This window comes from Sorex fumeus, unplaced genomic scaffold (genome assembly GCF_029834395.1).
Source record: "Sorex fumeus unplaced genomic scaffold, SorFum_2.1 ptg000037l, whole genome shotgun sequence".
Classification (NCBI taxonomy): domain Eukaryota; kingdom Metazoa; phylum Chordata; class Mammalia; order Eulipotyphla; family Soricidae; genus Sorex; species Sorex fumeus.
Window position 1 is genome coordinate 14588138 of NW_026606094.1, and position 14746 is coordinate 14602883.

At 37.7% G+C, this 14746-nt stretch overlaps 1 protein-coding gene across 1 annotated transcript in view; it reads right to left on the reverse strand.

Moving 5' to 3' along the window:
* The window catches only part of CFTR (CF transmembrane conductance regulator), a 178606-nt gene extending 164180 nt beyond the window's left edge, over positions 1 to 14426 (reverse strand). The window contains exon 1 of the mRNA XM_056118608.1: positions 14351 to 14426. Coding sequence (XP_055974583.1) covers positions 14351 to 14403 — 53 coding nt within the window. The 5' untranslated portion in view covers positions 14404 to 14426. The remainder of the gene's footprint in view (positions 1 to 14350) is intronic.
* Positions 14427 to 14746: the final 320 nt, after the last annotated feature.

The window sequence follows — 14746 nt, forward strand, 5'->3', positions numbered from 1 at the left end:
GTGAGAGTCAAACAACCAGGCCAGGCTAGGGACTGAGGATGCAGTGCTGCTCGGGCCCTGTGGTGCTGGGGACCTCCATAGCTATATCTGGTGGCACTCAGGGAGCCACGTTATAGCGGGGTTCAAACTCTCGCATGTGCTCCTGGCAACTGACCCAAGTCCCTTTTATTAAATGGATAAAGGAAAGCCTAAAGTTGCGCATAATGTCCTTTGTTTTGCAAAGAGAAAAAACTGCACCTTTAAAAACTTAATTTGAAGGCCCTGGAAAGATGGGACAGTAAGCAGTGTGCTTGTCTGGCATGCGGCCAACCCAGAGTTCAATCCACAGTACCCCGTATGTTCCCTCGAGAGCACACAACCAGAAGTAAGTCCTAAGCACACTGGGTGTGGCCCAGAAAACAAAAAAGTAATAATTAATTAGAAAATTCTAGAAAGGAAAGAATACAAAGTATAGTACATGTTAATATATGCCCTAATTCTTCTAATTCATATGTTTGATACTATCAGGGATTCAGTATTTATGTTGAATATGTGCGTATATGGATGAAGAAAAATCAAATTTCAGTGTTGCTATTTTTTAATTTTTTTAAGTTTTAATTGAATCATTGTGAGATAGTTACAAAGCTTTCATGTTTTAGTTTCAGTCATAAAATGATCGAACACCCATCCCTCCACCAGTGCACATTTCCCAGCACCAATGTCCCTAGTATCCGCCTCCCCATCCCAACCCTCCCCTTGCCTATATAGCAGACAATTTCCCCCATACTCTCTCACTACTTTTGGGCACTATGGTTTAGCATTGCTATTCTTATAATAGGGCTGGAGTGATAGCACAGCGGTAGGGCGTTTGCCTTGCACACAGCCAACATGGCCGACCTAAGTTCGATTCCTCCGCCCCTCTCGGAGAGCCCGGCAAGCTACCGAGAGTATCTCGCCCGCATGGCAGAGCCTGGCAAGCTACCCATGATGTACTGATATGCCAAACACAGTAACAACAAGTCTCATGATGGAGACGTTACTGGACCCGCTCGAGCAAATCGATGAACAACGGGAGGACAGTGATACAGTGATTCTTATAATAAACTCATAATCAGTTTATTTCATAATGGTGGCCTTTCTTAGAAAAATTTCAGAAAAATTTCATTGAATAAAATTTAACTTTGGACTGGGGAAAAAGCACAGGAGTTATGTGCATGTCTTGCATGCAACTGACCCTGGTTTGAAATCTGGGCCCCATATGATCCACTGGGCAATACCATGGATCACTTTTGGCCACAGAGCCAGGAATGGCTCCTGAACTTTGGTGGATGTAATAATAATAATAATAATAATAATATAACCATAAGCCTTAGCCCTGAAATGGCAACCTCTGAGCATTAATCATAGTTTTATAAATTCAGAATGGTGAATTAAATTTTGGATCTCATTATAGTTATATATTAATGCTCTTAATTAACGATGAAAATATATAATGTTAAACTGTGCTAATAATGTTCACCCAAGTGGGTTCCATATCTAATTCATGGGGAATTTATTATTATAAATAATAGTTTATATATTTATTTAAATAATAATTTATATATTTATTTTAATAAAATTTATATATTTATAATTATTATAGATAAATAATAATTTTATAGTATGTTTATAAGCTATATATTCACATTTATGGACAGAAGAAAACAACTTGGGTATCAGGTCTAAAGAGAAAATAAACTACTAATTTTTAGATGCCAATTTTTCTCTTTGCTTTGAAAGATATATGTTACTTTGGTTATGTTTGGTCAGGCTACTATCATTTTTATGAATGTTTTCACAGGTATAAAATGAAATTAAGATTATTTTATTAAGATAGTACATTTTAGTAAATATATTTAGGAAGAAATTTTTATAAACAATCATTTTTAACAATTGGTTAAAATAAAACTGTCAGACATCTTGATACTCATCAATATGATACTTGATACTCATATTGATGAGTATCGATAGCATTGATACTCATATGCTGTTTGAAGAACAAAATGTTTCATGGGGACAAAACCACTTATAGCAAAGTTGTCAATCACTCAATGATAGTGGGAAGTGATATCTCTGGACAAGAACTGGGTTTGATTGGTAGGTAAAGTAGATAAACATGATATCCTTTCAGTAACAGTATTACAAACCAGAGTGCCTAAAAGGAAAAGAAGTCAAAAAGAAAAGTGTCTGCTATAGCAAAAGGGGGCAGGAAGGAAACAGGGTTATTGGTGGAGGGAAGTGGACACCGGTGAAGGGAGGTACTTGAACAGGGTGTGACTAAAAATTAATCATAAAAAGCTTTGTAACTTTGTATCTCACATGTTTCCATTAAAAAAACAAAAACAAAAAAGCTTGTCAATCACTGATCTTTGAAGAAAAATGAATGTGCATTAATTTAAATCAGAATTTTTTTACAAAGGAAACCACATAAGGAAAGCAAAAGCAAAAGGATTTTTCTATTCTGCTTTTTCACTTCTGAACATGTAGACTTGGTAACACTTTTTAAATTCAAAATAAGATAGTTTAAGGGCTGGAGAGATAAGATGGATTAATAAGGTGCCTGCTTTGCATGTGGGATATAGGGTCCCCTGGGTATCACCAGGAGTGATCCCTGTACACAGAATCAGGAGTAAACCCTAAATACTGCTAGATACAGCAAAATTAGACATTTTATCATCAGAATACCAAATGGGAAGTTTCAAAATTTCACAATCATAACTTTTACATTACCACCAAAGTTAAATCTTAGAAATACATCCATAGGGCGAGAGTGATATTACAGCAAGTAAGGTGCTTGCCTTGGATGTAGCTGATCCCAGTTCTATCCCTGGCACCACATCTGGTTCTCAGAGTCATGCAGAAGTGTTCCCTGAGTATAATGCCAGGAGTAAGCCCTGAGTCCAGGCGGGTATAACCTCCAACCAAAAACAAAAAACCAAAAACCCAAACAAAAATAAAAGAAATATATCTATAAACTGAATTTGAACTATAAGCTGGATAAGATAATATAAACTAGATAAGATCTAACATGTTTTTTGAAGGACACACCAAAAGATGACTATGCAAGACTGAAGAGGAAACGGACAAAACTATTTTGTTAATGATCTAGTAGTCATTAAGCTCCTGTTTTCCTCTTCTAAAAAGCCCAAATTGCATGTCTGAATGTTTCACTTCCTTTTAAAATTACTCAATTACTAAATACTATAATGGAAATTATTTTTGTCTTGAAAAAAATCCCAATTTTTTATTTTAAAGAATTTTAAAGCTATTTTGAAGTTTATTGAAATAGAATTTTTTAAAAGAGTATGTTTCAGTGCACTAACATTATACAAAAATCAAATTTCTGTGCCCGAATAAAGCATAAGTTTTCTTTGAAATACAGCCATGAAAACTCAGTTTTTATATTGTCTCTGGCAGCTTTCCCACTCTCTCAGAGACCACGTGGCTCACAAGGTTGAAAATATTTATAATTTGACCCTCTATAGAAAGTTTGTCAACTCTGATCACAGAAACAGCAATAGATTTTGATTGAAAAAAGTAATGCTTTTGGTTTTCATAGTTCATAAAGATGTCATAAATGAAATACAATGTTAAAAAAAGAGCTTCTATTAGTTTCTGCATCTGCTGTTCTGAAACTGAATTGCTAATTCTGGCCTGTAGGACCTTCGTAGTCCTTACTGCCCCCGTTTTTAAACCAACATTGGGCTTAACAATCAGGCCCTTGAATCTACAAATTCAGCACCTCCAGGTATTGCTTTTTAAATTAATTTTCTTGGGTCCCTTTCTGATAATTTTCAGTCTTCTCTAGGCATTGAAAGTGAGAGAAAGATTGTTTAGGCAGAACTTGGCCGTACTTCTACACTAGTACTAAATTTGATTATTTTGTTTTTTGTTTGGGGACCACATCCAGTGGTGTTCAGGTCTTACTCCTGGCTTTGAGCTTTAGGAGCACTCCTAGTGGTGCTTGCGGGAACAGGTGGAGTGCCAATGATTGAACCCAGGTGGCTGTGTGCAAGGCAAATGCCCTACCCTCTGTACCCTACCCTCCAGCTTCATGAGCACCACTGAGAGAGACAGGGAGACAGACAGAGACAGAGAGAGAGAGAGCTCTGTGTGATTAAGCAGGATCAACACTGTAACAGAGAACAATGATACAAGAGACTTCCAAGAGTAATGAAAGACCCTTTCAACACACAAACCTAAAAAAATTCATATTAGTAATAAGGAAAAACTAATTTACCTGACCCTCTAGCACCCTCCACAACTCCTCAAATATCTCTGATCAGAGAAAATCAATGTGTTGCGGATGGAATACCAAAGTTTAAGAGTGATGCCAAGCAGGAGACGGCTCAAAATACTGTGGGACAGGCGGAAAGCACAAAATTTGTAAGTCTACAACTGTACCTCATGGTGTCTCACTAATAAAAAATATATATATATAAAGACAAAAAATTAAAAAATTAAAAAATAATAAAAAAGAAAAGAAACATAAAATAGTAAGTTACATGGGGCAGAAGCACTTCAGATCCCATTGGTAGGCTTGATAGGAAGGGAAATGGGAAGCTTTTAAATAGAATTTAACCAGTATTTAACCAGTCCCTAGAATATAGTCTTGGATGGCTATACCACAAGGTCAAAGGAATGGGCACTGTGAACTCTGCCCTAGAGCCACTTTAAACTTCACCGGAAGAGTGTGAGGGAAGTATTTCTAATTCTGACTACCACTTCAGACATTTTAATATCTCTTACCTAAGATTAAACTCTCAGTTACTCTTATAGATTCTCAAATAACCTGATTACCTGGCCTTGAGTCATAGGCACTGTTTCCTTTTTCATTTTAAAGAGAAGCAAAGTATTGAGTGGAGTAGTTTCCACTGCCACACCAAGCCTTCCCCAATAGCAACCAGTAACTCACCCAGCAAGCTTCACCACCATCCACACTATTATCTCTGTCAGCAAATCTTGATATTATCCCTGATTCTTCTCTTTCCATCACCTATACATTTAATCAATTCCTGAACCTCTTGGTTTAGCTCCTAAATGCCTCACTAATCCATCTTTCCTCCTCAATTCCTACTGTCACTCTGCATCCATTATTTCTTTTCTGAAACTGCAACAGCTTCTGAACTAATCTTGTCATTTGCAATATAATGAAGCTCTGACAAAATCCATCAAGCCTATTAGCATTTGGTCCTTGCTGGAGCATCAAATTCATCTTATGCTCCGGTTACAGGAAACTTCTCTGAATTCATAGAAGGCTTGAGCCTAGTCTTACTGCCAGTTTTCCACACTAAATGTTGCTTTTATGTTGCATTTTTCCTAACCAATGAGCATCTCTGTCTGGGTAATCTGTTTGAGTGTCAAGAGTCCCTCCAGCAAGTCTTCTGAGATCAATCAAGACACAATCAATCTCTGGAGGAGAGTTTCAATAAGCTCCTGAGGCTGACTTCGGAGTATGTTTTCCTATAAAGGCTGCACTAATTCCTTTTCTGGTCCACAATGACCTTCTTAATGACTCATATGGAAAACAAAGGGGGTGAATAAATTCATGAGGGTATTCTCCATGCTTCCCTGAATCTGACCTACAAAGGAAGTTCTTGGTCTGATTCAGCTCCTAGAAGCAATGTATAAGAGAGCTTTTTGATGATTGGAGAATTAACCTAGTTTCAGAACTGAGAAGCCCAACAATAAGAACTTAACAAAATCTTCAATCAATTTCTTTACCAGTCAAGAAGTACTATAAAGCAAACTTTACAAAGAAGGCAAAGTCCTAGCCAAAATAGGGCACATGTAAAATTATTTGATGGAAATACTCTTAATCATTACAAAAATCTGTCCAGTGACCTAAAGAATATGCATTTTCCATGGTTCTATCTGTGGTACCACCTGATCCCCTTAGCATTGCTGAGTGTGGCTGATTTTTTTCCCCATCAAAAATATCTCCAAGTTCTGATTAAAATAATATAACTCAGAGGTCAGAGTGATACTAGAGTGGGAAGAGCTTTTGCCTTGTATGCAGCTGACCTGGATTCAATCCCCAGCACCCCATATGGTTATCAGAGCCCTCCAGAAGTTATCTCTAAGTGCAGAGGCAGGAGTAAGCCTTGAGCACTATCAGGTATGACCCAAATACCAAAAAATTTTTAAAAATGAATAATGCTATACTATAGAAGTGTATGTCATCAATATATAATGTCCATAGGTCTCTAGAGTTGATCATTATAGAATATCATCACAGAGAAGTATTTATAAAAGTATTCTATCCAGGAATCTTGGAATGGTTTGAATATGATATCAAACAAGTTATAGAAATTCCAGGCCTCCAGGACCTTACTACTTAAAATAATTATCAATGTTGAAATACTAAATAATGCAAAAAACAACAAATTTAATAAGCCTTACAATATGTATAGAGCTGTGAAAACCTAATAAAAATATCAGTGTTCTACAAGAATATGTGCATTCACTGCATCAAACATCCCCATGGAATTTTCACAGATTCTCTGCTAAAAGAAGCTGAGTTCTTTCTTGGCTGTCATAAAGTACAATAGTAGTTACTTTATAATGCTAATTCCACAATGAAATAAAGGCAAGATAAAATCTTAGGACTGAAACAGTCATGTTTGACTATGATTCTTGATGCATTGTGTTGAATACTTTCTTGAAGCAAAATCCCTATGATGCAATGAGGTAAAGAGGGATGACAGATTATGGAAGAGATTGAGGTGTTTGGGGACCCTGACCAAATGTTTCATTTATAAATATATTTAGTTCATGATGACATTGTGATGCATGACTCTTGACATTGCATCACAGGGATTTTGTTCCAAGAAAGCATCCAACACAATGCATCAGGAATCAATCAGTGGATTCAAAATTGACAAAATTGTTACTGAGTCACAGGTGTTTTTGAAGTTATGACGAATAATATATAGCTCCATGTTAAAAGGTGAACACCCTTCACCAATGGTTTTGTAATCATGTACTTGTGTTTGTAGTTCCATCACACTGAAATTAGAGGCCCTGTGAAATATCAACAATACAACTTATAGCAGTGATCACATAAGGGCCATTGAAATAAGCTTCTTCAACACATAACAAATATCGTAAAGTCCTACTTCCTCCAAAAAAAAACACAAATAAAAAGTCAGAAAACCGTGATTTGGCTATCAGCTGGTTCTGGTTGTATTCCGATTGTCACATAAAACATAAAATACTGATAAAGCAGTTAAAATTATAGTCCACTTTTGTCTTAGAAAGGCATTAAATATTAAGACTATATTGTATGCTCTGTGTTACAACAATGTAATAATATTTCCTAGAGAGTAAAGGAAGTAATAATTTGAACTTTTACAAAGAAACTATTGGAGGGAGACATTTGTCTTGCTTATGGCCAACCTGGATTCCATCCATGCCATCCCATATGGTCCCCCAAGCACCTCCTAGAGTGATTCTTGAGTGCAGATTTCTGACTGCTGATGCTCAGTTAATTTCTGAGTATCACCAGGTGTGACCCCAAAACAGCACAAAGAAACAAGAACAAAAAAAATCTGTTGAAATATATTTTAAAATCAAGATGGAATTTTTATTACCTGCAAAATTAACTAAAAGACACAATTATGTAATCATATATATTCTACTTAAAGTAGATATAATTAAAACTTTAGTCATATAACGTAGATATCTTTAGAATTCTGTGGTTAAAACAGTCAAACTTAACCTAAAATAACACACATTCCAAGTTGAAAGATCTCAACTAAATCATAAAAAAATTAAAGCCTGGAAAAGGTGAATGGGGCAGATAGAAATATTGATGGAGAGACAGAGGGAGATAACTAACATCTTTCAGTAATGGGGCACCACTGTTCAAGACAGAAAGGCCATGTCCCCAAAGACTTCCTTCTATTCCTACAGGAGATGAACCAAAAGAGCACACAGAAACCCATGAGCACAATGGACAACTCTCACTGCATAGCATTTGGCCACAAACTGACTAAAGTAAATGGACTCATGCTACACTGGCACCCAGAACAGTGATAAGACTTACTCTGAATTGTGCTTCTCCCATCAGCTTTATATTTTAGGCAATTATTTATTTGGTCTGAATAATTTGTTTTGTCTGAGAGACGGCCCTGAGATGATATATATATTGATTGGGAAAGAATTAGATCTGTGCTTAAGTGTACAACTATCTCACTTGACAATATTTCTGCAAATACCTACACACTGCAAACTACTGGTAACTCTGCCATAATTTTTTATTTCCTCTTGCCATACAAACAAAAAAAAATTGAAGGATAAAAATCACTATACTGTCACTGTCCTCACGTTGTTCATCAATTTGCTCACGTGGGTCCAGTAACGTCTCCATTGTGAGACTTGTTGTTACTGTATTTGGCATATCGAATATGTCACGGGTAGCTTGCCAAGCTTTAATGGAAGGTTGTTCAGTATTCTATAATTTATAAAATCAAAAAAATTTGAAATATAATACCTAGACAGTATTTGTTTGTAACAAGACAAATGTTGCTGAAAAAATCTTTAATATTTAGGATATGTTGAATTATGAGATACAATCAGGTCACTAAGAAGTAAGTCAACATGACCAGTTTGAATAGTACAGATTTTTATCTAGGCAAGTTATACTATAGACTATAATAAATATATGATACTCTTAGGAGAAAATTATATGATAATTTTTATATAAGAATTTTATTTAAGACACTTCACTCCATCTACTCCCTTCTCCTCAGATAATACTAGTTGATTTTCATCATCTATGTTTCGACTTTTTGATTTGCTTTCTGTTCATCCATTTTATATCTGTGCATTGCACACAGTGAAATCAATCACTGTCTTTTTCCTTCTGGTTTACATTACCACACATAATTCCAAGTTCCTTAGATTTTGTTCAAAATGGTAAAATGTCATCTTTTTATAGCTGAATAGTTATCTACTGTACAAAACTATATCACATCTCCTTTATCAAATCTATTGAATTACTTCAGCTTTTCCCACCTTTGAGCTATTGTACTGTTTTTCACAGGCAATTTCATAACAAGAGATCCAAAAAAATAATTTGATCAAAGTCAGAATATTTACAATAAGATTGATTGATGCTTTTTATAACTATATTGAGTCATCATTCCTATTCTGATAAAAGTTTTAATACATTTTAAAATCTCACATCATTTTGTGTTTAATAATTACAAAAGTGTCTTAACTTTCTTACCAATCTAAGACTTACAATATGCAATTCTTTACTGAATTTCCACCTTAAATATTAGCACTATTTATCTGAGACTTATCTGTGAAGTCTTTAACAATTTTTATAAGAGCCATATTGAGCAGTATCTGGGGGCCCACCAAGACTACACTTGGAAATGCTTGGGGGGTTGGAGAGTGTCATAGGATAACAAGGACCAAAATTAAGGCATCCGTGCATGCTAGATCTGTGTACTATCGTGTGAGCTTTCTCCCTGGTACATCTATAGGGTTCTTTTAAGTGCAGATCTAGATTTCTGATATGTATAGTATGATCACAACATGAGAGAGAGAGAGAGAGAGAGAGAGAGAGAGAGAGAGAGAAACAGAGACGGAGACAGAGACACAGAGATAGAGACAGAGACAGACAGACACAGATACACAAAGAGAAAGAGACAGAGGGACAGAAAGAGGAGAGAGAGAGACAGAGAGAAAAAGAGAGAGAGAGAGAGAGAGAGAGAGAGAGAGAGAGAGAGAGAGAAAGTTCCATAGAGGCAGGAGGGGCCATGGGCAAGAGGATGGGCGGGACAGGGAGTGGTGGGAGGGAAACTGGGTACATTGGTGGTGGGAAACGTACAATACACTGGTGAAAGGAAGGGTACTGGAACATTATATGACTGAAACCCAACCATGAACAGCTTTGTAACTGTGTATTTCACTGTTGTTCAATAAAATTTAAAAATTAAGAAACCACAAGTAATGCTACCTGACACATGTTGTGCTAATACCATCTAAAAGCTAACAAGATTATGGGAAATTCAGGGTATGTAAGAAATAAGCAGAACAAATGGAGCTACTACTTTACAAGTTATTAAAGAAAGGGCTAGAGCGATAGCACAGCGGTAGGGCGTCTGCCTTGCACGCAGCCAACATGGACGACCCGAGTTCGATTCCTCCGGCCCTCTTGGAGAGCCCGGCAAGCTATCGAGAGTATTCGATATGCCAGACACAGTAACAACAAAGTTTCCAATGGAGACATTACCGGGCCCGCTCGAGCAAATCGATGATCAACGGGAGGGCCTTTATTTATTATTTTATTAAACTTGGAAAAGTGTTCAAGATTAATACTTAAACTTATGTTAATAAGCATCTGAAAATCATTATATTGGGAAATGAATAAAAAATATACAAATATATCACCTCTAGCTCAAAATCATATATTTTTTTCTTTTTTTTTTTTTGCTTTTGAGTCACACCTGGCGATGTACAGGGGTTACTCCTGGCTCTGCACTCAGAAATCACTCCTGGCAGTGCTCAGGGGACCATATGGGATGCTGGGAATCGAACCTAGGTCGACTGCATGCAAGGCAAACGCCCTACCCACTGTGCTATCTCTCCAGCCCCTCAAAATCATATTTTTAATTTACAAATGTTTAAGCTAATATACTTGTTTTCCATTATATGAATAAAATATTTGATGTATTGTGGAGTATTCTTTTTTTTAGATTATGGAGAGAGAGCACAGCAGGTAGGGCATTTGTCTTGCACACGGCCGACCCAGCCGACCTGAGTTTGATTCCTCTGCTCCTCTCGGAGAGCCGGGCAAGCTACCGAGAGTATCCTACCCGCATGGCAAAGTCTGGCAAGATCCCCGTGGCGTATTCGATATACCAAACACAGTAACAAATCTCACAATGGAGATGTTACTGGGCCCACTGGAGTAAATCGATGAACAATGGGAGGACAGTGACAGTGACAGTGATTTTAATATTTACCCACATATACGCATTGTGACAATTCCAAATGTCCTTCAAAATTTTTACTTGAAGTAAAACCAATGCAAATTTAAGAAAATACTTAAATTTTCCTCAAACTTTATCAGATTCCCTCATATACAAAGTATATTTCTTCTCCTTAATAAAAAAATGTCTGCAAAGTTTACAGTATCTTATTTATTCATTCGTTCATTCATTCATTTGTTGGTTCAGGGGCCATACCTGGCAATGCTCAGAGTTTAGTCCTGGCTCTATGTCCTGGGGTCACTCCTGGTAGTACTTGGAGGAACATACAGGGTACTGAGAATCTAGCGGCATGAAAGGCAAATGCCCTGTGCAAGACAAGCACCAGACCAGATGTAATATCTCTTTAGCCCCAGCAAGTTTTCTTTTTTAATAATACCTAAACTTGGGGCCTGAACAGTACTACAGCAGAGTGGGCACTAGTATTACACACAGCCAACTGGTGTTCAATCTCCTGTGGTCTGGCATCCCTTATGGTCTCCTAAGTACTGCCAGGACTAATAACTGAGTGTAGAGCCAGGTGTGACCCTGAGCATTGCCAGGTGTAACCCAAAAAACAAAACCAAAAAAAACAAACAGAAATAAATACCAAAATTTAAATAGCCCATGTCTATTAAATAAGAAGATTACACTCAATGATCTTAATATGTCCAGGGTGGATTTGATTTTGAGATATAATTCAAAGTCATTTAGAGGGGCTAGGGAGATAGCGGTTAAGACCTTGCACGTGACCAACACCAGTTCAGTCCTGATCACCACCAAAAATTATTTCTGAGCACTGAGCCAGGAGTAAGCCCTGCACCATCAGATGTGTGTCCCAAAAACCCAGAACAAAAATAAAAATTTTAAGTCATTCAGAAATAAATTCAAGTGACTTTAAAGAGACAATCAAGTGTTTAGTATAACACATAACTGAAGACCATAGTACTATAGTTGAAGGGCTCAGAAAGCTAAATTCCTCTGTTTTGTTTTGGGGCTCCATCAGGTGTTACTCAGGGTTACCCAGTGGCTCAGTGCTTGGCATCACTTATAGTGGTGCTCAAGAAATCATGCAGTGCTGGGCAAGGAATTTGGGACAAAGCACAAACCCATTTCACCCCCCAAAAAGTTAAGTTCTAATGAATTTAAGAAAATGTGTTACAAGCATGTTTCCCTCTCTATAAGTAAGGAAACTCTAGAAGAGACTGGGCCTAAATTAGCTTCTCATTCAACCCCCTCCACTCTCTTTGCATACTGAGAGTCACACAATTCTATTCACAAAGATGAAATGCATATTTTACATTATATAAGATATTAGCAAAGTACATGCTAAAGAATGCAAGAATATAATAAATAACAATAGCAGCTAACATTCTCTGGATTACACGCTTCCCATGCATTTTTCTCCACAGATCAACCCCTCTGACAAGGTTCTATTTGAAAGGTTTTCTAGTTCACAATTTGAAAGTCAAGTCCCATCAACGTAAGATGTAAAGGAACTTGCTTTAAGTCACCCAGCTACTTAACTTATCCAGGATCTGAACCAAAGCAATATAACTCCAAAGCCTAACACCTTGTCTGTGAAACTAAGCACCACTTTAGTTGTTTAGTTATTTGACCTGAGGCAATTTTTTGCTCTCACAATGGAAACTCACAATTAGAAGGAAATTCTAATCGCTGATATTTTAGTTGATTGTTGGCTTCTATAAATAGTAGGAACTTAACTTTTTAAATACACCTATTCTTAGACTGATTTATTATGAAATTGTTTGGAGAATAGGAATGAGTATATGCTTGACAAACTTAGTGACCCTTCTGCCCTTACACATTTTCTTTACACATCACCCTGAGAATATTTTCAAAACTGTATGGAAATTTGAAAGCTGTTCAGTTTAAACAAGTAAATACTTTGATGTCATTTAAATCTGATGAAGCAACTTCAAGGTCCTTAGTAGTCCAGTTGTCAGAAGGAACCATGGTAAGAGTCCTTTTTCTGACAACTGTAATTTTATACTGAACATATATGTGTGTGTGTGTGTGTGTGTGTGTATATATATATATATACATATATGTATAGGTGCCTCAGTGTACCCTGCTAGGAGGGAGAGAGAGAGAAAGAGAGAGAGAGAGACAGGGACTCTATAATGTATACCATTAAGTGTTCTGAATTTTTAAGCAGTAGGGATTTATATGCTAACAGGTAATCTGATTTTTATTCATGGAGTAATAAAGTGAGCTTTAAACATCAACACCAAAAGTGATTCCAAAGAGTAAAGTCCTGCATCTGCACAGAGGAGCTCTCTTGCATGGCCAACCTTAGTCCCTGAGTTCCAGGCTCACTCAACAGAATGAAGCAGAAAGATGTTAAATCCCAACCCCCTCCACACATATTAGCTTATTTATGATAGATTTGGATTTTTTGATATCTAAGAGTGCTGATTCACTAGAGAAGTATGAGTCAAGTAAAATCCCATGAGAGAACTGTGCCTATTCATTCATTCATACAAGTACAAAAGAGCATAGATACAGTAACCAAAGATCACTTCAAATGTGAAATCTACATCTAACTGCACTTTGTCTAAGTCTGATTTTAGTCTCTATTTTTAAAAATCTCATTAAATGAAGTTTGCAAGCTTTTTTGGTGCCTACAAAGTCAGATAAAAGTATAAGTTGTTAAAGTGTCACTTGGATTGAACTTCAGTATCTATTCCCATGATTTCACATATCCATGATAATTTTCACACCCCCTCCCTCCTTCCAATGTGTAACTTGTATAATTGGCTTCTAAAAAGATTTCAAAGGAGTCTCTTTTTTTTCCGTTTCTAAAAGAAAGCCTTCTGGGATTGAGACATATACTTCTTAGGTTTACACCCTTTCTGAATATAAACTTTGAACACTTATTACCATCTTCACCGCCCCTCATAGAAAAGGGCAAATTCATAGAAGTTTGCAAGTTCAATGCACTACGGTTTTCTGGGCACCTAATACACGCAGACATTTCTAAGGCATATAGGAAGAAAACAATGGGCCAGAGTGAATTATTTGTCACCAACAAGTTGCTAACTTCAGAAACTTAGAAAACTAAGCAAACAGTTCAAGGGTAGCATATTTGGGTCTGGCGAGTGGCAAGTAGACTGGAATCCTTAGTCAAATAATTGGCTACAGGCTTACTCTTTTCTCATGTTTTCTATTTCATTCCACAAAATCCACATCCTCTATATCAACAGATGAATGCTAGCGCATCTTCAAAAAAACCCCCCAAATTCCCCTTTTCCCCCAAGCCCAGCCCAGACACCAAGCCCTCCTCATGGGCACGTGCACTTCCAGCGCTCGGCGGGGCACCCCCTCACCTGAAAAAAAGTTTGGAGATGACGCTGGCCTTTTCCAGGGGCGACCTCTGCATGATCTCTGGGGACACCGGGGTCCCTGCTGGGGCAGGCTGGGTGCGAGCTCCTAACTCCAAACTCCCTCCTCTAGCCGGGCGTCTGCCGCGGGGCCCCTTTTGCTCGGACCTGCCGGTGATGTCAGCGGCCTCCCCTTTCCTCTAGCTTCTTCCCCGCCTCCGCCGCCCGGGTTCAAAAAGCCGGGCGCTGCCGGGTCCGGCCCCAATTCTGCTCTAACGGCTTTCTCCACCCCCTGCGCGCCTCCCACCTGCACCCCGAGACGGCTCAGGTCCTCCCCTCCGCCAGTCGCCGGCGGCGGCGGCGGAGTCCTGAGCGCTCCTTCCAGAATCCCCAGCTCGTACC